The sequence below is a fragment of the Pempheris klunzingeri genome, chromosome 10 (assembly GCF_042242105.1).
Source record: "Pempheris klunzingeri isolate RE-2024b chromosome 10, fPemKlu1.hap1, whole genome shotgun sequence".
NCBI lineage: Eukaryota > Metazoa > Chordata > Actinopteri > Acropomatiformes > Pempheridae > Pempheris > Pempheris klunzingeri.
Window position 1 is genome coordinate 18,058,355 of NC_092021.1, and position 24,798 is coordinate 18,083,152.

The 24,798-nt window shown below is 42.2% G+C and overlaps 1 protein-coding gene across 2 annotated transcripts; it reads right to left on the reverse strand.

Annotated features, from left to right (window-relative positions):
• Window positions 1-1,780: 1,780 nt before the first annotated feature.
• On the reverse strand, window positions 1,781-23,242 carry adam23b (ADAM metallopeptidase domain 23b). Of its 2 annotated transcripts, XM_070837797.1 has the most exons (26): window positions 23,061-23,242; window positions 22,162-22,379; window positions 21,626-21,702; window positions 17,586-17,649; window positions 16,476-16,558; window positions 16,284-16,347; window positions 15,350-15,422; window positions 14,820-14,887; window positions 14,566-14,631; window positions 14,278-14,346; window positions 13,416-13,582; window positions 12,598-12,682; window positions 12,415-12,502; window positions 11,278-11,329; window positions 9,999-10,098; window positions 9,842-9,913; window positions 9,672-9,758; window positions 9,491-9,571; window positions 9,327-9,377; window positions 9,141-9,204; window positions 8,899-9,004; window positions 7,860-7,979; window positions 7,523-7,691; window positions 7,060-7,171; window positions 5,638-5,728; window positions 1,781-3,637 (listed from the first exon to the last, which is right to left on the reverse strand). In XM_070837797.1, the coding sequence occupies exons 1-26, from the start codon at window positions 23,134-23,136 to the stop codon at window positions 3,592-3,594; spliced, it is 2,349 nt and encodes a 782-aa protein (XP_070693898.1). In that variant the 5' UTR covers window positions 23,137-23,242; the 3' UTR covers window positions 1,781-3,591. The 2 variants fall into 2 exon arrangements, with proteins under 2 accessions (XP_070693898.1, XP_070693899.1); XM_070837798.1 differs by lacking the exon at window positions 5,638-5,728.
• Between the last annotated feature and the right edge of the window lie 1,556 nt (window positions 23,243-24,798).

Sequence of the window (24,798 nt, forward strand, 5' to 3'; positions counted from 1 at the left end):
CTTTATCAATAAATCAATGTATAATTTATCCTGTAAAACATTAGAAAATAGTGAAGACAACACGAGCAATCTGAGCTCAGAAACATGGGCGGCTCTGCTTTCTGTAAAAACAAGTTCAGTCGTGAAGTCGTGTTCAAGAGAGTGGCGCACGAGTTGCTTTTACTGAAATGTCACATGCATCCCTGATCTTAAATATAATTACCATCACAGTGAAAGGCCAACACTAAATGTACTGGATGGGTTTCTAACTCAGCCATTCATTCCTCTGATGATGCAAAGAAGCAGACTTTACGACAATTTCCGCTATAAGGCCTAAATTATAACTTTTGTTTAAATAGCATTTTCATATTCATAGTGAAACACAAAATGTAATGTTAGGATGCTTCTAGACAGGAAGAGAGGCAGGAGGTACAAATCATTATAATTAAATAAGAATTATTGTTTATGAAGGAAGGACATTTCTAAGACTGGTCCACACATTTTTTTTTTCCTTCACACACTGATCATCCCTCTGGTCACACAGATCAGCGATTCCCAACCAAGCTACTTGTAACTCATGTGCATCAGCCAGGGTGTGTGTGGAGATATTGTGGAGCAGCTCTATTGACTTGAAGAAATTACATTTTAAAGAGAAAAATATACCTACATACTGAGTCAGCTGAACACCTTGTGTTGCAACTGAGAGGAAGTTCAAACAGTTCAACTTTGTACTTCTACTCCACTAGATTAGGAGGAAAATATTGAATTTTTTACCCTTCTACATTAATCTGATTGTTTTAGCCACAAGCTCCTTCTCGGATTACTTTTTTCATTCCCTTCCTGTCCGGTGAAAACTGTGAAGTGCTCCTTTAAAGGGTTGAAAATAAAATCTCCTATTAAAAAAAACTCCTTGGATTAGCTGAGAAATACACCGTCACAGCGCTGTACCAAGGTCGATTAATGCCACTTAATCAAGTGCTTACAGCATATTCTAATTTAAATTATGACTTTTTATAAGAAAAACAATGAGAACAAAAAAACGAGACAAAAAGGAGCCTAGTTCAGTGTGAGCAGCTATCATCAATTATAGCTAATCCTTTAGCTTTAGCGATCATTTCCCTTTTCCTTACATTAGTAAAAGCATGAACACACTAGTACATTTTATTAATTTAACTGAATAAATAGACATTTTGGGAAATCCCTTACTTGCTATATTTTGCTGAGTAATAATGATAATAGACTGTCCACTCATGAAGCTAACCTTACAGCCAGCAGCTGGTGGGCTAAGTGTTAGCTTAGCATAAAGACTGGAAATGGAGAAAGCAGCTCACCTGGCTCTGCCCACAGTGAATAAGCACCTGTAATAAAAAATTATGTTGTATCTTGTTTAATCACTGTAAAAACAGAGGTGTAAAAACAATAATCTCTGGTTTTACCGGGGGTTGTGGTGGTCAGGTGCCGTGATTTTCTCAAGTCTGGTCACCGAGCTAAGCTAAATTAAGCTAAGTTAAGCTAAGAGATGCTAAGCTAAGCATCTCATGGCTTGAACTTCATATCTAATGGACAAATATGAAATTGTCATCAATCTTCTCATCTAACTCTTGGCAAGAAGGAACACTTTCCACTATTTCAGTGAAGCGTCTGTCCAGGGCCCAAAACACTGGAATGAGCTTGTAAAATTTCATGTGCTGGTGTTGACCGCTTCATAACATGTCATATTTTATCATATTGCAGTGATACTGCAGGAGATAAAATGGGTTCTGTGACCATGCGGAAGAGGAACAACACAGAAACGTTCAGATAAAATTTGTCAGTATTTTATTCATCGGTCCAACTGTACATGATGCAGTGAGAGAGGGACACCAGACGATGAGTAACATGGAGGATTACAACGATGCCAGTGCTATGGCAGCACCTGGAACACACCAACTATCAGCTGGACTGGAAATAATAGCCCTGCACAAGGAAACTGTTCAGGCCTCAATATGCACAGGCACCATACAGCGTGTACGTGTGTGTACGTGTTTGTGTGTGTGTGTGTGTGTGTGTGTGTGTGTGTGTGATTAAAAATATCAGATCAGATGAAAAACACACAAAAATGATTTTCAGTTCCACAAATGTAAAAGGGTGCTCTCTCGCTGTTCATTGGAAATATTAGGTCAGTTCTTTTTCATTTGTCCATTCATAGTTTGAGTACGTTGAAGCGAAGTGAGACGAGACGAGGGAGTGGCCAAATACAAAAGATTAGGCTAGCTGATCAGCAGAGGTTTTTGTAATTCCATGTCTACATTGATATCATTATTACCCATACTTTTGTGCAATATCTCTCTTTGCATAGTAAATAAAAGTTAAATGTTTTTGTTGTTGACATGCACCTATCTTTTGTAGCGTATTTTTCTTGCAGATTTTGGGGGCCTCCCATATAGAATTATAAGCCCACTATAGTGATTGCATGCAGCGTTTCCCGTAGAGCTGAACTTGATTTCTACTAAGAGTTTATGAGAGCAAAAGGTTAAGCCGGTATAGTGGGTGTTGATGAGGACTGTTACGTGAGACCTGGCTGGACAGGTGAGCGCCTGCATGGACAGACTTTGCGCCCTCAGCAGTAGGAGAGGCACCACTGGCTGCAGACAGAGGGGAAAGTGCTCTGTGTGCAACAACATCCATATGTTCAGGTGATTGGTTCTTTGGCTTTTGAGTCACTGTTGAAGATACTTCAAGGGGGAGTCTCGCGACGTGATATCAGTCTGAGTCCCTCTAGAACTGACATGCTTCTCCTTGACACCACAGAGCTGCTTTGTCCGCTGTCGTGGATCTAACCTTTGACCTCCGTTCGGACAATTGCAGGAAGCTGTGCAGCGTGCGGTTACAATGTTGGCCCCAATCACAATTGCAGTTTTTTCAATAACATTGCCAAAAACACCCGCTATACAACATGCTAAGATAAAAAAGGAAAGCAATTGATGTCCTTGTAAAATATGCTGTTAATTCCAAACCTGAACTCTTATTTATGTACAGTTTGTGTGTGTGTGCATTCACTATGTGAGATGCACTGCCCTTATGGGTCCTCACATGCGGCCTCCTGAATCATCTACAGCACCTAAACGTGAACTATAGGAGCTTTATCAGGCTTTCCACTGGGTTTGGTTTTTAACGAGGCTATCTCCTGCATTAGATAATTTGTTTTTTGTTCTCTCTTTGTATGTTTTTTTGCGGTATATTCGTAGCTTTCGTAGCCATGCAGAGCCCTGCACAGAGGGTTCTTCATGCCAGGGGGCCAGCAAGCAGCACGCTTTGTGCGGATAATCATGCCAGGTGAGAGAGTGGTGTGAATTCCGCCTGAACGCCTGTGCACTGGCACTAAAGGATGGAAGAGGAGCTCTGTCACTCTACAGATCAGGGTTGGGGTGTGGGCTTGTTACATGGGTGAGTTGGAGTGGAAAAGGCTGCATTTCTAATGTAACTACGATGGAATTTATTAAAATGTCCACTATGACTTTTTCAAGTAAATCTAATGCCAAAGATCAGCAGCAATAAGTGCAGTCCAGCTGTCAGGTAGCCAACTAAGGAAGCCTTGGAGAAGTCCGTCTGTGATTGCCATCTCTCCTCGGGTTAAATGGCTGTGGCATTGGGGTCGTATCGCCGTTTCTTCACATTTCTTGTGAGGAGACAAGAAACAGGAGTCAGTGTGTGCAATAATCACGTTTGTATCACAGCTAGTGCAACCTGGACAAGCAACCACACTCATCTCTTCAGTTTAAAATCGCCAACTTAGAGTCAAAGTAAAACACCATAAATATTTTTTTTTACTGTTGTTATATTACTATATTATATTTACTATTGTTACTATTGAATGGAAAATAAAAATGTTATACGTGCAATTTTTGAGGACTTCACGATCAAAACGCTGAAGACATTAAAGTGAGGAAAGGCTGGTCCATGTTGGCCAGTTCGGCATTGACTGCAAAGAACCAGTCCGGGGTATTTATATTCATAAACCTTTACATCCCAATTTATGATGACTGATGGTTAAAATACTGAAGATCCAGAGATTTTTTGTGACACTGAGCTTTAACTTAAACCTAGTTTGTTGAATGAAAGAGCAAAAAAGTCTATTATCAAATAAGCTAATAACTGTATGAATTTTTAAGATCTATGAATATAAGTATCCTCTGTTGCTTTCTTGCAGACAACAGCCGCACAACAGCTTGTGCGTGCAACATCAGTTTACGGGGTGAAGAAGTGTATAGAGACATGTCTCATTACCAGCTCTGATGGGAAATACATAAGTTCCACTCAAACATAACCATCTGGGAGGAGAGAGCTAACATAAAATATACTCTATAGAGGAGGGAAAGAGGAGACAACCACATGAACAACAACCACAGCAGCAGCAGCAGCAACAATAACTACCACCACAACAGTGGGACAACAACGAATACGACAACAGGAGTGATGCATAACCTCCCCGTACTGTGGCTTGTTGTGGGGCTTCTCACTCACTCTGTCATGCACTTGTTCCAATAGTAGGCCAGTTGAGGGTGGCACTATTGTGTGCGTGGGTCATGCAGTGCAATGCGCCGTGTCTGTACCAGGTCTGTGAAGCAGGCAGCAATGGCAGCTGGTGTGGGCGGGTCCAAGAGTCCTGCTCTGCTCTAGGGCGGAGCCTGGCCATCAAGGTGGGTGTGGCCAGCCATGGCACAAAGGCTGCGGCCAACAAAAAGGTCCTGGCTTCTGTGTCTCTCTCTCTCTCTCTCTCTCTCTCTGTGGTGCTCTCACTACTCCATTTATAGTCTCAGCCTCAAACAGTAATGGATTGAGAAAAAGATCATGGAAGTGATGAGAGCTCGACAACCCTGGACCAAATCACTCTGGGTTTGGCTCAGCCTTTGTGCAATGAACTGACCTCCTCCGAGTCAACAAGTCAACATGCAGAAATGTTTTGCTTCTTATTCTGTTATCTGTATTTTCTTTTTTTTTTGTTTTAGTGACAACATGATGCTTTGCTACCTGGCATGCTTTGGTGGCTGCAGGATTGTATTTCTCAGTTACTCCTAAGGCCTATTTAGATTAAAATGTGTAACACCCCTGTTGCTCAAGACAGCAGGCTAATCAGTGGTAGGTTGGAACTTATTAAATATGATCTATTGTACAATAAAGTACATTTCCTGGCTACACAGAGATATGTTAGAGGCCTATCTTTGGATTTCAGAGGGGAAATACAATCTTGACTAATTAATACAAGCAAAACCAAGCTTTTTTTTTTTTTTTTTCCATTTAGCTGTTAAACATATTCTTTCCCCTCTGTTATCGAGTCCATCACTGAACATGCATGTCAAGCATTGAGCTCTGCCTGTCCAATCAGTTTGAGGTTCTGCTACAGATCCACGGATGACCCCAAATTGTGTCCAGTGTCTCTCCACCCTTTACACGCCTATCCCCTTAAGACATAATCCACATTCTCTTCTATAAAACAATCAGGACTGCACACTGGATGAAGATGAGCAGTGTCCATGTGCACCTCAGTGCGAAACACTTTATGTTTGTGTATCGTCCACCCTGGGATCCATATTCTGTAGCAGGAGCTCAAACCCTGGTGTCTAGAAGCAGCAGGGATGCTAGAGTTACAGCAGGAGAGGCATGCGGCGTGTTGCTTACTTAAAGCCCCATCCAGTCCCCCCCAGCACTATGGCAGCCACAAGGATGGCTCCGGCGATGGAGCCTATTATTAGATTGGTGGCACTAGGACCTGTAAAGGGTTATGGGGAAAAAGACATGAGTTTCTATCCTCACTTCCTGTATAAATAACATGTAACTGTGCAATGATGATTTCACATGGAACAGAAAACATAACCATAAGTATACTATTACAGTAAAATGGCTGAATCTGAGAATGTATTTCGCATGCTTTTCAGCTCCCTTTAGTGTGTAACATGAAGATAATGAAGTAAAGGCCCTGGGAACTTTTACATGGATCTGTATCAGTGGTTTATCTGATAAGGTTGTGCAGAAGACTAGACCCTGGGTATCCATCACTATAAAGGTTTAATTCAACAGAGACTGACAGGTGATATGTACATGTGGCCTGCAGTATGAGTAGTGGAAAATGATTTTAGGGGTCCCAGTCACCACACAGCCTACCACTGACTGACAAGCCAGGTCACTAACTGGACACTTCTCGGGACTGTTTTCCATCTAAATGCCCCACATGCCCCAGAAAGGAGAGGATCACAGGAGCAACCACATAACAACTAAGAATAGGAGAAAGAAAAGGGACAAGAAGAGGAAGAGGGAGGATGAAGAAAGAGGGTTGTAATGATGGGGGACAACAGGAAGTGGCAGGAGAGGAGAAGAAGGAGGAGGAGGAGGAATCCATCAATCAATCACACAACATTGAAAACATCCAATCACATGACAATTATATGGTCATCACCAACACACAAGAAAACACAAAGCCACCGGGACGCACACACGGGCTCAGGCCGGCTCACGAGACCGCCCGCACACTGAGGCACCACTATGAGAGGAAGAGCTGTGAAAGGGTTAAAGATGCTTACTCTATTCCCCACCCTGTGCCTCCAAAAATCACCCCCAGGGCCAGAATGGTCCCTGCTACTGCCCCTATCAGCCTGTTAGTGGCCACGCTCACTGTGCAGAGGGAAAAGGAGCATTATTACCACCCTGTCAAAAACAAACAGCAGGCTTCTCCTTCAGAGTCATGGATGAAATGGCACGGCTCCCTCTGTGATGCTTCCCACCTCCTTAACCACCTCGCCGCCTCTCCCTCCGGTCAAAGTATCAGGTGTACAGCTGAACTGTGTGTTCACTTCATCTTCTGAATGAAACTAAAGAAATGTAGCACTGCTTTTATATCGTCCCTCAGTCGCCGTTTTACATCTTTACGACCCCAGAACACCTGTGAAACTCGCGTCTAAAAATCTGTGCTGACTCTGAGAATGGCATTGCAATATTGCAGAACAACATATACAGAGTAAAGATCAGTGGGAATCGCGGCTACAATAAAACGTGTGTGTTATTCATTCTATCAGATGCCAGAGGTTTAAAAAGGTGGAAACCGACCCTTGGGTCCTTCGTCCTGAGTGGCCTCAGGCTCTTTAGGCGGGTCAGGCATGCTACAGTCTGTCCCCGCCCAGGTGGTGTCACACGTGCATGTGGCTTCATTGTTGCACACCTGTACAAATCAGACAGATATAGATGAGGTGACGAGGGGAACGCAAGAGCTGCAAATAAAGGTGCTGACACATTGGGGTACTTTTTGGGAGCTTTTTCCTTTGGCAACATTCCCAGCCATCTTCACATTGGGCATTTATACAGGGTTATTGTCCACCCACAGTAAATACAGGCTCCTACATAGACACTCACTACAGTGTAAAGATGATCTCACACCATAAAATGTTGATAAAGATGAATATACACTTGTGGAAACTGACCCACTGGCAAAGCTAACAGCTGAGCCAATGCATTTGTCCACAGTTTATGTTTGTCCAGCATTTATTGTGGATTCATTTACACCAGGACTCACCCCATGGGCAGAGCACACCTGTCCATTAGGTCCAGTTGGGCAGGTGCTCATGTTGAGTGACTGGATGGGCAGACACTTGCGGTCAAGGCACATCATTGACGGCCCACAGGGAGTCCCATCCTCCACGTAGCCTAAGTCAGTCTCATCATCCAAAAGGACGTGGCCACCACTGTGGTAAGGATGAAGGGCAGGAAAGGGGGAGAAAGGTAAGGAGAGAGGAGAGGAGGGAAGAGAAGGAGGGAGTTAAAAACTCTTACAAGGAAGAATAGACCAAAGGTTTCAGGAGCAGATCTGAAGGACATGAGCAGATCTTATCATAAATTACACACGTGTTTACCTGCAGTCTACCAGCCTGCCTTGATGGTTGAAGGAGGCCGGGGTAATGTCTCCTTTCATTATTCCGATACGTGGGCTGCGGCCAATGTTGGTACACAGCAGGTAACCACAGAACACATCACTGAAAAGACAACAGAGAGATAACTGTACAGATGCCAACGATTCACTTAACACACATTTTGACTTGTCAGGTCTTCCGCATCTATCCTCTCTTTTAAATCCTGTCTTGAGACTCATCTTTTTACAACTGCATTAGAGTCCTCTAATAATTAATATGATTAAATGACTACTCACATTTTGTCTGATTGAAGTAAGCCCTGCTGCCAAAACACAGCACTGAAGCTAAGAAAATGTTGCAGGAAAACTCAAAACTACAAATAAAGTAAACTGTTGCTGTTTTCCAGAGCATAGCAGCTACTTCATGTGTGTGATGCCATCACAATGCTAATTCTTTGGGCTGGGCACACAGAATATTATTACTTATATAAGCTAGGTGAATAACTTTCATTGGTATGAATAACTCCCATCTTGACGTCCAGTGTCCAGTTCTTAACCCTTTATATGGCACTCACTGAAATACTTAGAAATCCAAAATTTCAGCCGTAGACCATGATGGTGGTCATTACAAGACTTTTTAACTTTTGTGAGTTTTTCAAAAAAAAATGTAATGTTATGGTGAAAATCAAGGTCAATGAAGTTACCATATATGGTTTCTTGCCGGTCTGTCATGTAGCCTGATTGTCGCTGATTGGCTTGGAGAAATCTCGTAGTTCTACTGCCTCATGGTGAGGCAAGGGGCGGCATTTTGAACACTTAAGTTACCAAATATGGTCCCTTGCCCAATAAAGGGTTAAAACACATGAAATGCTCTCTGTTGATTGGCCTTGAAATAATTTGAATATACTCATTTGTTATTAAAAAAAACAATAATAAGGAAGGACCTAAACCCGGCCTCTATGTGGAAACAGGAAACACTGTAATGTTGACACATATAGAGAAGTACTACAGTTAATTTTGATTGGTCTTCCTTTGAAACTCACTGTTTGCTACACTGGATCCACTTTTCTCCATCCTTTCCACAGTTGCCCTTCTCTGTGCCCTCCGTGTTCAGCTTCTCATAGCAGAACTTCTCCGAGCCGCCTGACTCTGAGAAAAAGAGAGGAGGGATGAACTGCACGGTACAGACTGCAACAAGTCTCCTTTCATGCAGCATCTCTGTATGATGATACTCTGACACTCCACTTATGTGAGCTAATATGAACCAGAGGAGTATTAATCTTACTTGACCCCCAGATGTATTTACACTGGTTCTCTCTGGTCTTGCACTCTCCGTTGTAGCAGCGGCCCTTCAGACAGACACAGAGAGAGAGAGAACAAGTTCTCAGTCTGCTGCTCCCAAACTGCTATTCTGATGCATGACTTCTCCTTTTTAGACCAATATGTTTTGTAATGTAATCAGTCTGCGTACCTGGTTTACCTGGCAGAGGTAACCATCCTGCTTATGAAGGTTGGGAGGGCACTGCAGACAGCCACAAATGCAAGACTTCCTCTTAAAAATGCACATTTTTTTCGACATGCAAAGACTGAACAGTTTGAAACCAAAATGAATGTAACAGTGCAACCAAAGAGCACCTGTCCAGAGTCTCCGGAGCAGGTCTCTGAGATATCACAGTCGTTCACAGCGTAGCGGCAACTGTAACCTCGTGGATAAAACTAGGAAGAAAAGATGAGATAATAAAAGTCTAAATTAAGGTTTCAGAAGTATAAATTAACATTTTATACTGTAAAATTTTCAGAAAGGATCAAACCGTACCAGACATGTATTATTGCAGCATGGGCCATCACTGCAGTGTGCCCCATTGGCAAGGGAACACTTCTTGCAGCATTCCTTGTAGCACTCCTGAAAATACACAGGGAAAGAGCTTCATGCATCTGAACAAACAGGCGACAACAAACAGACTTACTGAAGTAAATGAAACTCACTGTTCTCGCTCCGCAGTCACACTCCTCTCCCACTTCTACAAACCCATTACCACACTCTGTGGCCTCGAACAGCTACCAGAGGAAAACCGGAGAGTGTAAATCATAAGAGTAGGCATTCAGGATTGTTTTGACTGGTGAACAGTTGTCAGCATCTAACCTTGGTTGGCCTGTTAAACAGACACGAGCCTCCACCTTTCAAAAGAAACTCCTTGTAGTCTGTGATGCTGCATTTGGAGAATTTCCGTGGGTGTTGGACCCTGAAGAGAGAGAACATCAGATGATAATTCACCAGAACTGAAAGCACCAACCAACAAGACTGGAAGCCTGGTACAAAATGCTGTTGGGTGCCATGTGTGTGATGAGCTGCTGTGTTTTAGCCACCATTAGCAAAATATTGGAGGATCTTCATAAACACACACACACCACTTGCCCCACAGCAGAGTGACAACTGAGTTTTCCACAATCTCTGTCTTACGCTTTTGCTTCATGTTGTTACACTTTCTGTACTTTTTAAGCTATTTATTACTGTTGCTGCCGTCTATTAGTGTTTGCAGTATATGATCTCAAATACTTTACACTGACGTGACAGGGTTTCTGCAGGGTTCACCAAGTTAAATTTAAGCCCCTTTAAGACGTTTAAATCCCACAGTTAATGCAGTTTAATACCTGCTTCACGATCTTACTGTCGAAAGTATGAAAGCAGGATGGAAAACAAGTAGACACAAAATGGCCTAGAACTATTTATTATTGTTACTGCAACTTGGACCTTACTGCAACCAAGAAAAACTGTCCCATTATGTGACGATGGTCGTTCTAGCTGCTGTAGATAGCAGCAGTAGTAGCAGTCTCCTCAGCAGTCCACAGTCAAAACTAAATTTTATAGCTAACATTACTGCTTAAGACTGGGAAGAGTAAGACCTTTGTAAATTTACGACTTTAAATTTACTGTCAAAGACCGTTTCTGTGAGGATAACTAGACTTCTTAAGACCTGCAGATACCCTGTGAGAATACTGTCAGCATATTATAAGAACAAAGTCAAAGCATGGACCAGTCTGCATTAAGACTACTATCTGCAATGCATCAAGCAGCATAAATAAACAATGTTATTTCTGGCGTGGTGGATGCAGTATAACCTCGTCCACTGTTACATGCAGCTGATTCAGAAAAGCCCAAGAAATAGAAAACAAAATAACACAGGGAGAGGACAAAAACTGTGAAGGCGTTATCGGTGCTTAAAAATGTGTAACACTGCAAAATAAAAGCGTTGACGGAGATTCTGAGATCAACATACGACACTGAATGAAACCAGAACATTTTACAGTCTGAATGTTCTCACACTCCCAGGGTGGTGTTAACTGTATTATTGAATGACCATAAACAAAATTATCTTTAACTGTTTCACTATCTCTCTTTCTCTGCGTGTGTGTTTGTGTACCCGGTGTCCTCCATTATGCAGCCAGTCCACGAGTCAGCACAGCCACATTCCTCTGAAAACGGATGTGAGAGAAGAGAAAAAAACAGAGAGAAATCAAATAGTGCACAGAACAATCAGACATACATGCAAAGTTTTCAAGACAGATTATATTTCCACTTAAATCTATCTAATATTTCGGCACTTATCAGTCATTTAACAGATGATCTCAAAAGCTTTAAGTTGAATAACAAAGAATTCCTTCATTTTACTTTTCACTGACACTCACAATCCCTCATTGCGCTCGGCCAGTTTTAGGACCACAAACATTCTCTCTGATGGTTTGAGCTTGCAGTCTTCAAACATGGCAGCTGTTTGACTTTGCCTCATTAAGCACTGTGATCTTATAACTAATGGCATATATCCTTTTCAAGCATGACTCAAATAAGTCTGTTTTTGGCTTTTGGACCACTTCCTCCAGCACAATCAGTGCATCTCTCCATCTGTCCCCCCTGGCAGAGATAACAGTTGACAAGAGACAGTCTGGTCCAGTCAAAAAGCACCTTTTTTTGTTTTATAGGCGCCATCTGCTGTTTTAAATGCCTAAACACATTTAAGTGTCTAAACCGGAGACAACCTCACTATATTCACATGAAATTCACTGAAAACTGTTGTTTAATCTATTAGAATTCTTATTGTAGATACTTTTTAAAGTAACTGATATATTCAGCACTGTGAAATGTGGAGGGCCTTTTAACACAAAACAACATCTTATCCCATTTACTCCTACAGATATCTAGCTATGGCAACAGTTGAAGGATATCTGCGGTCAAATCAATGTGAAGTGGAGGGTAATTGAATTTCTGATGCTCAAAGCACTAAAAAATGAAATCTGAAACATAAAAAAAAAAACATGCCTTGTCTCTGATTATTCAGGTCAAACCACAGACCTCTCAGTGGAAAGTTTTATTGAGAACTATTTTTCTACCCGACATAAAATAAGGGAAAAAAGAGAAAAGGGGGGGCGAAATACAACTTGGGTAGAGCGGAGGAAATATTTTTTGCCATTTTTCTGAACATTGTGATGTCGGATCCGAATAGCCTAACCTCCCAAGTTCACTTATACTAGCAGTGAGATAATAACGTGTATTTCATGTGTACTTCTCTTTGATTCGGGGTCCCACTGGATGCCCATGTTCTGAGCCAGGCTCTGGGATAGAGACCCTGCCATGGACAAGCTGGTGCCATACTGTGGACACAGCAGAGAGCAGGCATTATTCACCTGCAGTCACACACACTATGACATATGGAGTGATGCTCGATGCTGGACAGCAAACATCTGACCTCATTGACCCCTACTCCACGGCTCACGGAGCACATGCCTCCGAAGTATGCTGCGCTGCTTCTGCGGAAGTGGAAGGTCACATTTCTACAAGAATGATGGACAAGACAAAAAGACAGATATGAACAACACATAAAAAAGATAAACAACATCACAGGGTAAGATTGGAGTCAAAAAGTGAGTCTAACGCCATACTTGATATTAATATTCACTCCTGAAGACAAAGCACTGTTTCACTGTTGCACAGTGAGTGAACTTATGAAGACATACTGAGAGAACATTATGAGAACAAGGTCAACACGTGGATCGGGCTGCATAAAAACTATGTCAAACTTGTTATTTTATGCAGCAGCTATCTAACTCTCTGGATCTCAGAAGTGGTTCAACTGCAGATTCTGGGTTTTTATTCATATTATTTACATATGATTACAAAGTGTGAAGTACAAAACACAAACAGTCCAGTAATGAAAAAACTATGGCATTCGCTAGGAATGACATGCAACAAAAGAAAATAAATCTTCTAGAAGGCACCTAATTTACAAATCACTTGTGGGTTCTGCGACTTAAAAATTAACTTAAACATAAATAGTCAGTTTACATAGTACGTTTTCCATATTATTAACTATGCTTACGTGTCTATTGTCAAACAAAATACCCGTCAATCAGAGAAAAATAAATAAAATGGAAACCATCCCATTGCATGTCAGAGGATTATATCAAAGGAAAGACTGGAAATTCAAAAAACAGAAAAAAAAAAAATCCATTCCGATAAGGAAGCACCAAGGGGTGAAGAGAATAGAATATGTTTAGATAAACTCACGAGATGAGCTGCACAGCATCGGCATGGTGCTTGATGCTCTGCTGCCGGTACTTGGAGAAATCCCGCAGCATTTCCAGGGGCCTCACGCTGATGGGGATCTGATCCTTGTCTGTCCAGATCTCCACAGCAACGAGCACCACGCGCGTGTGTAGCTGCTCTTTGAAGACCTGCCATTGAAGCACGCAGTGAATGGGCGGAATAAAGAAAGACAGAGAGAGCGAGCGAGAGACAGAACAACAGGGAGAGGAGAACAACACTGGGTGTCAGTGGGAAAAAGGAGAAACAGGGGAGTGTTTATGCGCATGATGAGAACACAGAGCAAACACCGGCACAGCACAGTAAGGACGAGCAATAAGACAACTTCAGGACCGACTCAGGGTTAGAGAGATGTACTGCTATATAACACATGAGGAGGTCTGTGTCAAGCTGAATAATACATCAACGGGAGCACAATAACAATGCAAACATGCTGATGTTTAGCAGGTACAATGTTTACGATGTTCACCATCTTTGTTTAGTTATGTTAGCATGTTAACATTTACTAGTTAGCACAAACCAAAACAAAAGCAAAATATAACAAATAAACTCAAATGTGAAGATTAATGTCTGTACTCAAATTTGTGTCGATCCATCTTGTAGAGATTATTTACTGGGTAAGTGAGGAATTTGACCTGCTGGTGGCGCTAGTCTTTGGAATTCATCCTCTGGGGAACATGAGTGTCTGTACAAAATTTCATGGCAATAGTTGTGGACCAACATTACATTACATTAACTGTATGTTTGTAAATTGTGAATCCTGAAATGGATCTATATAAAGTAAACACTGCACATTTCTCAAACGGTAAGCGAAGAGTTTACTCACAGCATCCACAAGATTCACCACTGACTTGGCAAAATTCCTTGTGTGCTGCTTGCTCTTGTGTCGTTTATACTGAAGCACATAGAAAAAGAACAGAGGCAAAGATAAATATGCTGCAGTGGCTTGATGCTCACTCCACTCTGTGCGCTACGTTTGGTGGCACAGCTCCCTCTTGTGGGAAAAAAGCAGACTAGGTCTGAAGTTTTCTGGTATATGCTGCATGGGAAACTATCGATTATATTATGAAAAGATGAAATTAAAAAAAAGATTTGTTTCAGTGAGAACACATACCATACTGTGGTCACTGACAATCATGATCTCCAAATACTTCATCTCCTCAAATATACTGCGAGGCATCTGCAAAATAAAAACCATCAGCAAATACCTAACAGTGAAGTGTTTTCTTTAAGTGGTTTATTAATTCAGTCCCATAATGACAACAAGCTGTACTTTGTTGAATTATTAAAGTCACTGTATAACAATTCAAGGTGTGTGAATTAACGTTTGTCGCATTATTACACAGGGAGGTGAGACCACAGACTTACTGCTCGCTTTTTCCTGCGCTTCAGCCAGGCCAAGCCATCTAGCTCTGAAAGAAGCTGCTCCTCCTCATCTATGAACACACACAGGGAACAAGTGACACTTCAACACACATATTAAATATTTACGATTGGGCATGCCTCTTTCATGGCTTCAAGCCCACAGGGATAGGCTCGTCTTAATTTTCTCCCTCCAGAATATCCAAAATTGTTTCCATGAATTTCCTATTAACTATATAGTTGATTAAATTAAACTTGGAAAAATGTTAGAAGTGGGAGCAACACAAGTAAATGTCATTTGTTCCTTTCGAAAACACCACTGTCAAATTTATTCCAGTTATTTCTTCCGGTTTGTTCACTCTCTGACTATTTAAAACTACTTGTTTTCTTGACTTCTGACATCTACAGACGTGCATGTTTTCTGAAGAACATGCGTCTGAGGAAGGCGATGTCAGGGTCAAGGGCAACGGTAAGAGGCGGAGGACTGATGGAGGGGGTTGTGTAAGATGTTAGACGACAGCAATGAGAACTGTTACCCTGCTCCTCTGAATCGTTGTTCCAGTTCAGGGAGGATGTTCTTCTTAGTTTGTGGGGCCTTGCAGCTGTATCCTGTAGAGATACAGATAAATTGGGAAGTGAGTCAGACAGTCACCGGTGCTGCGTGGACAGTGTTTACTCAGGAAACAATTAAGATTGAACTTTCAGGTAAAATAGTACATGTACAAAGACTTTTGGACGTCACTGCTCCCGTCCGAGAAATAGTCCTGCACATAACAACCATGAAAAAAGGCAATTTTTTTTAGCAGATTAATCAAACAAGACAATATTTATTGGTTACCTTTAGAGGTGCTTTTAGACATTTTATTTTGATTCTTTGGACCGAGACAGGCTCTTCCCTGCTTTCATTCTTTATGCTAAGCTAAGCAAATCTGGCTGTCGCTTCATATTTACCGTCCAGACATGAGAGTGGTATCAATCTTCTCGTGAAACTTTCAGCAAGAAAGCGAACAAGCCTATTTCCCAAAACATCTTCCTATTCCATTAATGATTACTAGAGGAACAGTATCTTGATGACATGATAAGAAATACAAATGTCTGTTGCCCAAGTAAATAAACAAAGAAAATGTATTACCTGTGTTTCAAACAAACAATGAGTTTGGGGTCATGTAATATGTATGATGCGATATTTCTTACATTTTTTTATCATGATCATGATGCATACAGAAATCATAAATATCCTTGTTAACATAAATCTATATTCAGGTGTAAAGTTATCAGGTACATCTTTAAACAACATCAAAATTTAGTATGCTTGGACATAAGCTAATCAATAACATGTTGGAATTCGTTTTCCCCAGACATGCTTCATTGTCTCACATCCTTCCTTTAAAAACAGCAATGTCCTTGAACTGATAAGGATATCCTCAGCAGAAAATGTAAACAGCAGGAACATCAACGGGTATGACTTACAATTGAATGAGTCTGTTGTAAGGGCTCAATTAGATACATATAGACTCCATCGTCAAACATCCCACTGGCAGGCAGAGAGAGAAGAAAGAGGAGAGAGGACAGTCGATACTGAGTCGATCGGAGCAGACGTGAGTGTTACCAGAAATATTCCAAACACGGTGAAGATTACACAAAACTCTGCTGTTCACTTACTGCAGCCCGTTGCAGGTAGATAAGGCCACATGGGAGTCAGCGTTCCCTCTCACCTGGCCGTGGTAGTAACAGTGCTCACCACCCTGAATGAACAAGACACAGTGCTAATGCAGCATCACAGCGAGCCCCAGCCATAACTAACGCATCATTACTGGCAACACAACATAACAGAACTGTGCATACATTGACAGATCAACCACATTCAGTATTACATGGTGAATGTGTCATATTTTTTACTTAATTACCATGTGTTAGATTTTTCTAACATCTCAGAGGAGGTAACAGCTTGTGTCACAGATGCCGGTTTGGTATCTTTGCAATGCTTTTCTGCAGGGGGTCTGTGCTTGTTAAGACGTGGAGTTAATACATGCAAGGTGGGCCCTGGCACTATCTGTGACTCAGCTGTCAGATCCAGGGTGAGCAGAGGACATTCTCTCCCCCTCACCCCCCTCTCTCTCTGTCTCTCTCCCTCTCACTTCAGCCATCCCACGCTGCACTGATACTGCAGAGGGCTTTCTCTCCCTCGTCACGTGACCAGAGCTCCAGCAGGAGGCTGCAGGGGAGCAAAACCCTGCTGATTCAGCTACAGTACGCCCAGCCCAGCCCAGCCCTCTGCCTGAATCAGCAGCAGCAGCAGCAGCAGCAGCAGCAGCAGCAGCAGCAGCAGCAGGAACCAGCTCCCATTTCCAACCAGTTTTCTTCCCCCTATTTCTATCTATCTATCTATCTATCTATCTATCTATACATTAGATGAACATTTGGTTCTTTTCCTTTGTCTTCAAAGAAGATTTCCTGGATAAGTTATGTGGATGACACGTCAACTCCACATTGTTCATACTATTATCGCTCAGTCTGACGACAGAAAACATGCAGACCATTTTACAGGAAATCAACACTCCCACCCGTACCTGCCTTTTGCTTCACAGCCTAATTCCTGAAGATAAAACAAAGCATATTTGTGCCTTTCGCTTCACTGCCAGTGTGCATGACTGTACAAAATAAAAACAGCAGGACACGCTGTACCAGCTGAAGGAGACAAAGAACCAGACTCCGTCAAAACAGGAAAGATGTGTCGCGTAATGTTTTAGGCACAACTGGAGAACACGTTACCTTTGACAGGACAGGTTTGCCCCCTTCATAGTGGATCTCAACATAATCTGAAGACAGCAAGTCACTGTGAAAACAGAGATTGCTGTTGGTTAGGGTTGGTAAGGATGTGATGCAACGACAATAAAAACACACAAGAGTATGTTTTTGCATTCTCTGACTCACATACCGTGGTTTTAGACTAGTGGTGAGTATGGCTTTGGTTGGCATTTAAACAAGAGCACTCATCACCGCTGTGCCTGGATTAGCCTGCGTAAACACTCTAATGCCATCTCAAAAGTACAGCAGAGATGTTAAATGTTGACTGGCCTCAGAAAATCTTTCTTTCAAAAAATGAGTCATGATATCTAAAATAAATCGTCCGACATTACATTTAACACGGGTTGTTCTTCCTCAAAGTTCCCAAAATTAGATCACTGGTTGAGAAACAGTGTGTATAACAGGAAGAGAAAGAAGTAACTTCGCCTGAGAGCTGCTAATGAAGCCTAGTGTTATAAATGATTGTGAGGCCTCGGCTTCACCTTGAACACAACAGTCCACCCGGCAGTTCCCGCTGTCTGAGTCAGCGTCCCTCACCATTCAACACACTCAATCTGTTAGCTGACAGCTGACTTCAAGAGACTGCGATTTCTGCCACAAGGGCGCTTTTTTTCCTGAGTAACCTTGCAAATCAAAAACATCCTCCTCTCCGTCGACATGTAGTGGCATTGCAGCGCAAAGGGAAAAAAAGGTGGAAGTGATGGATCTGCCTTGTGACACCGGCAGTGTGACATTTCTTGCGTGATGCTCAGCAGCATGGAGGCAGGAAGTGCACCATTACGCGAAGATGCATGAGCGGCGTCTGTGAGAGATTCCTGAGTGAGGAGCTATTTATAGCTTGCAAGATGAGGCAGGGCGAGGAGAGTGGGCCACACTGGAGTGTATCGGTGTTTGTATGCGTGTGCGTGTGTGTGTGTGTGAGTTTGAGTGGTCGGCAGCATTGCAGAGCAAGGAGGTGTGAGGTACTGGAATGTGAGTGTATCGAGATGTATGTGTGTGTGTGTGTGTGTGTGCGTGTGTGTGTGTTTATATGTCAGTGTGAGCTGTGAAAGTGTGTAAAGGCGCCATGAAAAGGGAGTCCTGCCCTGGGGTCGCTCAGTCCACAGGAGACGGAGTGCCACAATGCAGCAGCAGGAGCAGCAAAGGAGAGTGAGACGGAGGCGAGGCAGAGAGGGAGGACCAAAAAAAAAAACTGCAGGAGGTTCTGGCGCCAGATCAAAAGCTGCTCTGAATCATGTAGCGACACATGGCGTTGTCATCACCAATTCATACCTCAAACACACAGAAATAATCTGCTCTGGGTCGACACCCCGAAGAAGGTTCAGCAGCACTGAAGATATTCACCTTTCTCATTCACGTTTCAATTACTCTCAACATTTGAGTTATATTAGCTGAAAAAGGAGCTTTTCTGCGGTACAAACTTACTTCCTTGGTTTGCAGTACAAGGTACGACAAGAGGTGAGCAGATTAAGTAGCACCCATTGGCAGGTTGCAGACCTATCTATATTTAGAGCAGCACTGTCGCAGCTACAACACCAAGCAGAATTCAAACCCCTGTTCTCACACAAAAAAAGGCACACACTGAAGTTAGCTCATGTATCTCACAGATAACCTACGGTATAAGCAAACAGCTGGGAATCAAGGTCACACTTTCAAGCCTCTCTACTGCTGTACAGAGTTGCTGTTGTCCTGAGTCTGTCAGTGTACGGGACGGCATCCGCTCAACATGAAGTACTGTATGTGCCAGTGTGGGAGCGGCAGGAGCAGAGGCGGACTGGATGTTCAGTTCCTGCTGTACGTTTCTTTATGTTAAATGTAGATACATGTGGTACACATGCTATAAACAGCACGTGTTCATAAACACGGAAAAGGTGTGACAATATTTCACATCTGCTTTTTTTTCTATAAAACCTTGCATGATATATTAAATTTGGAACAGAGTGAAAGAAGTAATTGACACTGATGATATCAGGATGGAGGATGACTCTCCCATTGTCCTTCCTGATACATGAGCATCAACTCTTCAGGGAACATAGTCAGATATTGGGTCTCCTACCAACACGGAGCTCAACCGCAAATTAATAATTTCTGTAGTCTCTCCAATATTATCCGACCATGTACAATCACACAATAAAATACATGCCATTCACTGCACATAGCTGCTGAAATCTGCACTTTGAGTGTTTCCACAGTGGCATTGAAGTGATGCTCAAACTACTACAGACATGACAGACCATCCAGAGTTATTACTGTATGTCAACACCAATCAAACTAAATAAAAATGTCCTCAATCAACCTGGTAAAGTTTTCGATAATTTATTTTTTACAAGTTACAAGTTAAAAATAAAGTTCCCAATAGCCTATGTCTTCTGTGGTGACGCTGGTTTTTTGTTTGTTTTGTTTTATACATTGTTAGACAGAAAAGCTGCTAACCAGGGGCTCAAAACAAGCACATGGACTAAAAGTCCAACCACAGAAATGAGAGTCTTAACATCTAACAGCACTCAGCCTGTGCAGGCAATATAAAATTACAATATTTTATTACAGAATCCAGCTTTAAATCACATTAAGGGTCCTGAAATTCAATTAGCATTTCAAAGTCCTTGTTCACATGCACATTAAGCCTTCACATATGTAGACCGGCTACTTTGTGAAGTGAGTAAATCAATATCATTGAGTGTCCGGAGCCTCGTGTCTCCAACTGGAGACAGTGATCACAGACCACGGAATAACTGCCTCTCTGCTAAATTTGGTGCAAACTACTTAAATCTCCTTTAAGATACAGACTTTGGCTCTCTCCGAATCTGTTTGTAAAAGAGTTCGTCTTTGTAGTCTGGCAGCCGAGCTAAGATCGCTCTTAACAATTGGAGGATTCTGGAAAGGCGTGCTGACCTGTTCAATCACAGTTTTCCTTCCTCCACTGGCCACTGCATTAATCACTGATCTGACATGTAATAATGCATATCATTTACAAACAACAGTCATCTACTGATGGGAAGTGTTGTCATTTTGGTGTCAGCTCTGACACATGTTGCTTGCTCACAGAGTCAGTATCTTGCATGGATGCATCCATGATTGTTTCTTCTACTGCCGCCTACGAAGCCATTGACCTTTTTTCATAGTCAAACAACTAAATGATCTTTTAGCTTGTACATCGTACACCGGCTAAACATCGTCTTTGTTCAGCCTCGCTCAGCTTCTGCATCATGCCGACATGTCAACACGTAGTCAATGAGTTTGCTTACATGTAGACTACTGTAACATTTCCAGATGATCAGATGTTAACCAGGAGCATAAAGCAATCTTGCTAATAAGCGCTCTTCATACACGATTCCAATATTTTCAAGGCAACAATTTCTCTTAAATGATGCACAGCTATTACAGGGATCAGGGTTTTACTTACTCGTCATGTTTTTTGTGCCTTTCTCCAATCCACTGTTCATTTTCATGTGATTCTTGTTCAACTTTTCCTACAAAATAAACCTTACAGTGCATATTTACCCTACATTAAGCCCACACTTAAATGTGTCAAACATAATAGCCCTGCATTTAAAAAAAAGAAAGCCCTAAATCTATCTTTCTATGATATAGCTAGAGAGAGTGGATCGGTTGAAGCAGGAATGTTTGGACAAGGTTTACACAGTTTCTGTTTAACCCCACAACGATTAAAGATACTGACAATTTTCAACCATCTGCACATTACTGTCAACATGACCTTGGCAGTAGCTACTGTTGTGAGAGACATACAAATCACTTTCACTGGAAGTTAAACCACAAGTCTAAAGGCCAGTTATGATTAAAGGTAAATTCAGATTTATTTCAAGCTGTATTTCTCACAAATGTGGCTATTGTGACTCCATGGGTCAGACGTACTTCGCAGTTGCCACCTCCGTCGCCGAGACTCAGGGAAATGAGGACTCAGGCAAAATAAGCAGGAGGCATGTCAAATGAATCATTTCAGCTAAAATGAATTACTGCAGTTAGATGAGACGAGAGGGGCTTACTTGTTCAGTGACAGATCCAGAACAAATCTGGAGCCAAATGCCTCTAACTGGAAACTGGCTTGGGCGAGGTGGACTGCCTGTTAGGGAGGAAAAGAGTAGTGACTGCAGATGATGACAGCTTGCAAAGCAAAGATATAGTTTATAGCTGTCTATGCACAAAAAACCCTCTAGAGTCTACCTTCACCATCATCTACAGCACAGTGCGCAAATAAGAGATGGGGTGGATAAGTGGCAGATGGTAATGTACACTGGGTATACTGGAAGAAAGGCTTCCTTCAGCAGGGTCGCTCTGGCATCATTCCAGTTCTTATACACATAAAGCTTGTGTGTGTGTGTGTGTGTGTGTGTGTGTGTGTGTGATGGGGATATTTTCCGTTAACATTAGAGACACGGTTATGGTTGATCACAAGCCATTATATGGACGTAAAACTTCAAAGCTTTGACCACAGCATGCTGTTAAGTGTGCTAAGAAGCCAAACACTCTTGCTTTGATCACACCGCCATCTCTAGGAGGTAGCTGCTTAATGCTGGCTTACCTGGCCCTCTGTGGCTTGGTTCTTGGCCCGGGTGTCCAGGTCATGGTAGGTACTCTCCGAGTCCTCGTTTAGGTAGTAGATCAACCGCGACGGGTAGGTGATCACATGCTCTGCTGCATGGTGTGTTCTGTTGTCTGTAGCAGGTGCTGCAGTTGCCTGTTGCTTCAGCAGAGCTGCCACTGCATCCCCCTCAACCTTGTCCTCTACTCCTTGAGAAACTGCAAGAGAATTCCCACCGCACAGACATGAAAAACCTGACCGGTTCAGACACACACACACACACACACACAGCCTCCTGCCATCCTTTATTCATGAAACGCATTGATAATACTGAGGCAAGTGGCCACGGCTTCACTGCAATTCTTTAGGACACAATACAGTGAGACTGGTTACATGCCGTAGTACACTGACGACCACACACGCCAGTTAAACTGATTTAGGATACAGAATATAAATGACTTAATTTCACTGAAAGCTACTTTTAATATGCTTATTTGCCAAAGTGAAAAACTATGCACCAGACATACACATGCACGGTGTATTATGCAATACTTATCCAAATAGGCTGAGACAGCAGCACATAATATCATGCACCTGAGTAAAGAGAACCCCAGTGACTGTATATTCAAAGGTGGTAATCATACATATAATAAAGGGCACTGTATTTTATATGCTGAACAAAAGATGCTGAGATGCTCTAGTGTGCCTCATGCACCATCACGTTGAAGACGCCGCACACTAAATGATCTTTTTAGGTGGAGGGGGGGCGCGATGCTGTGAACCCGCAGTACATCCTCACGTATCATTTTAGCCAAATTAAGAAAGTGAAAGGTGTATTTCATGAGCTGAAAGTCACAAAAAGAAAAAAAAGAAAAACAGCAGACTATTGCAATACGTACCGGATGACGCTAGTGATAGATGAAGCCAAGGCGGAAGGCTGCTGACGAGCAAAGTGGCCAGAAATATCAAATGCATGATTCATATTTGATTACTGAAATATCTCAATATCAACACATCAACGCAGTGAATAGCCCGCAGCCCATCGTGGCGGAGGAGGTGCCGTGCATTGGGGCTTTCTTCATGGATCCAGGAAGCACCGGCTGCTGCTGCAGTAGCGGCTGAGGAGGAAGAGGAGGAGGGGGGTGAGGAAGGGGAGGGGGAGCAGAAAGAAGGCGGTGGCCAGGCGGCTACTGGAAGTCTACCGGCAGACTCCTCCTCGGTGAGCATGATGTCCTTCCTTCTCCCCTCCTGGGCCACAGGAAGCCTGTGTGCAGGTGACCTCAAAGACAGGATGGGGGATGAGAGATCAAAATCACGGACATGAGAGACACTGACAGGAGAAAAACAATAATGCATTCAGTTAACTGAAAAACACTGAAACACTTGGGTTTTTAATGATTGGGACTAAAACATTCATAAATATAAATAACAAACGTTAAAGTACCTTAATGTTTTAGTTATTGTAAGAATATGTGATGAATAGGTTTGTTTCAGGATATGATATTGAGATTTAGCTTCCTCTTTAATGGTTATTGCTGGTTTTAAAACAATGTGAATTTTGAGTACAATTGAGGTATTTTAGCTGTACTGCATTGTAAAAATGTTGCACAAATTAAAGTACTACACTCATAATTAATCTTAGGTTAAAAAAAATGCAGAGGTATTAGCAGTAAATGTTGTTAAAAATGAAAGGTGAAAGTGATCGTTAGCTGCTGATTTTATGACTGATACATTAACAGGTAAGCAGCATTTTAACGTTTTAGCTCTTTATATACTGTTGGGTGGTTTAACCTATAAAGACGAATCATATCGTAAAAGCTGATCATGTGCAAAATCTTGATATTCAAAGTAACTGCTGTCAATCAAATGCAGTGTAGCAGAGGTTTAAAGTCACAAAGAAGTCGCTTATTTTACACATACAAGGAATTTGACATGTACAGAAACAGACACACACCTAAAAACAAGGACAAAAAAAGAACAAACGTAATCACAAACATTTAACTACTATGTACAGATGTACATATATTTTATATATACAACAATTTAGGAAATTCAGGAGACAAGAGGACAGCAGTTCAGTAGCACAGAGTGCAAACACACTGAATAAATATAGATTAAATATAACAATATTAATAATAATAATAGCTTGAATAGACGAAAAAAAAAACAACAACAAGACAAAACAAAACAAAAAACAACAGATTAGCTGCCAAAGGCCTGGGTGAACAAAATTATTTTTTAAGAGTGGACTTGAACGAGTCCAAGGATGGAGCATGGCGCATTTCCATCGGGAGAGCATTCCAGAGGGTCGGGGCAGCCACACTGAATGATCTATCCCCAAAAGTCCGCCTCCTAGTGCGGGGGATGGAGAGGAGACTTAAAACAGAAGACCTCAGGTTCCGTGAAGGGGTATGCTGGTGGAGGAGGTCCGTTAGGTATTGTAGGGCAAGGTTGTGGAGTGCTTTGTAGGCCAGCAAAAGGAGTTTATAGGTGATGCGGAACTTAACTGGAAGCCAATGTAGGTGCATGAGGGTGGGGGTGATGTGCTGCTAAGGCTTGGTGCAGGTGCAGCTTGGTGCAGCTGAATTCTGTGCATACTGGAGCCTGTCCAGGGCTTTGTTGGGGACCCCAAACAGG

Bases quoted from the DNA above. Each gene is read 5' to 3' on its own strand.
- adam23b (XM_070837797.1), bottom strand. From the start codon at position 23,136: ATGCATTTGATATTTCTGGCCACTTTGCTCGTCAGCAGCCTTCCGCCT. The intron at 15,423-16,283 runs GTAAGTCATACC...GTATCTCTACAG, and splicing joins TACAACAGACTCATTCAATT to GATACAGCTGCAAGGCCCCA. The intron at 9,378-9,490 runs GTGCTCTTTGGT...GGCTGTCTGCAG, and splicing joins GCTCCGGAGACTCTGGACAG to TGCCCTCCCAACCTTCATAA.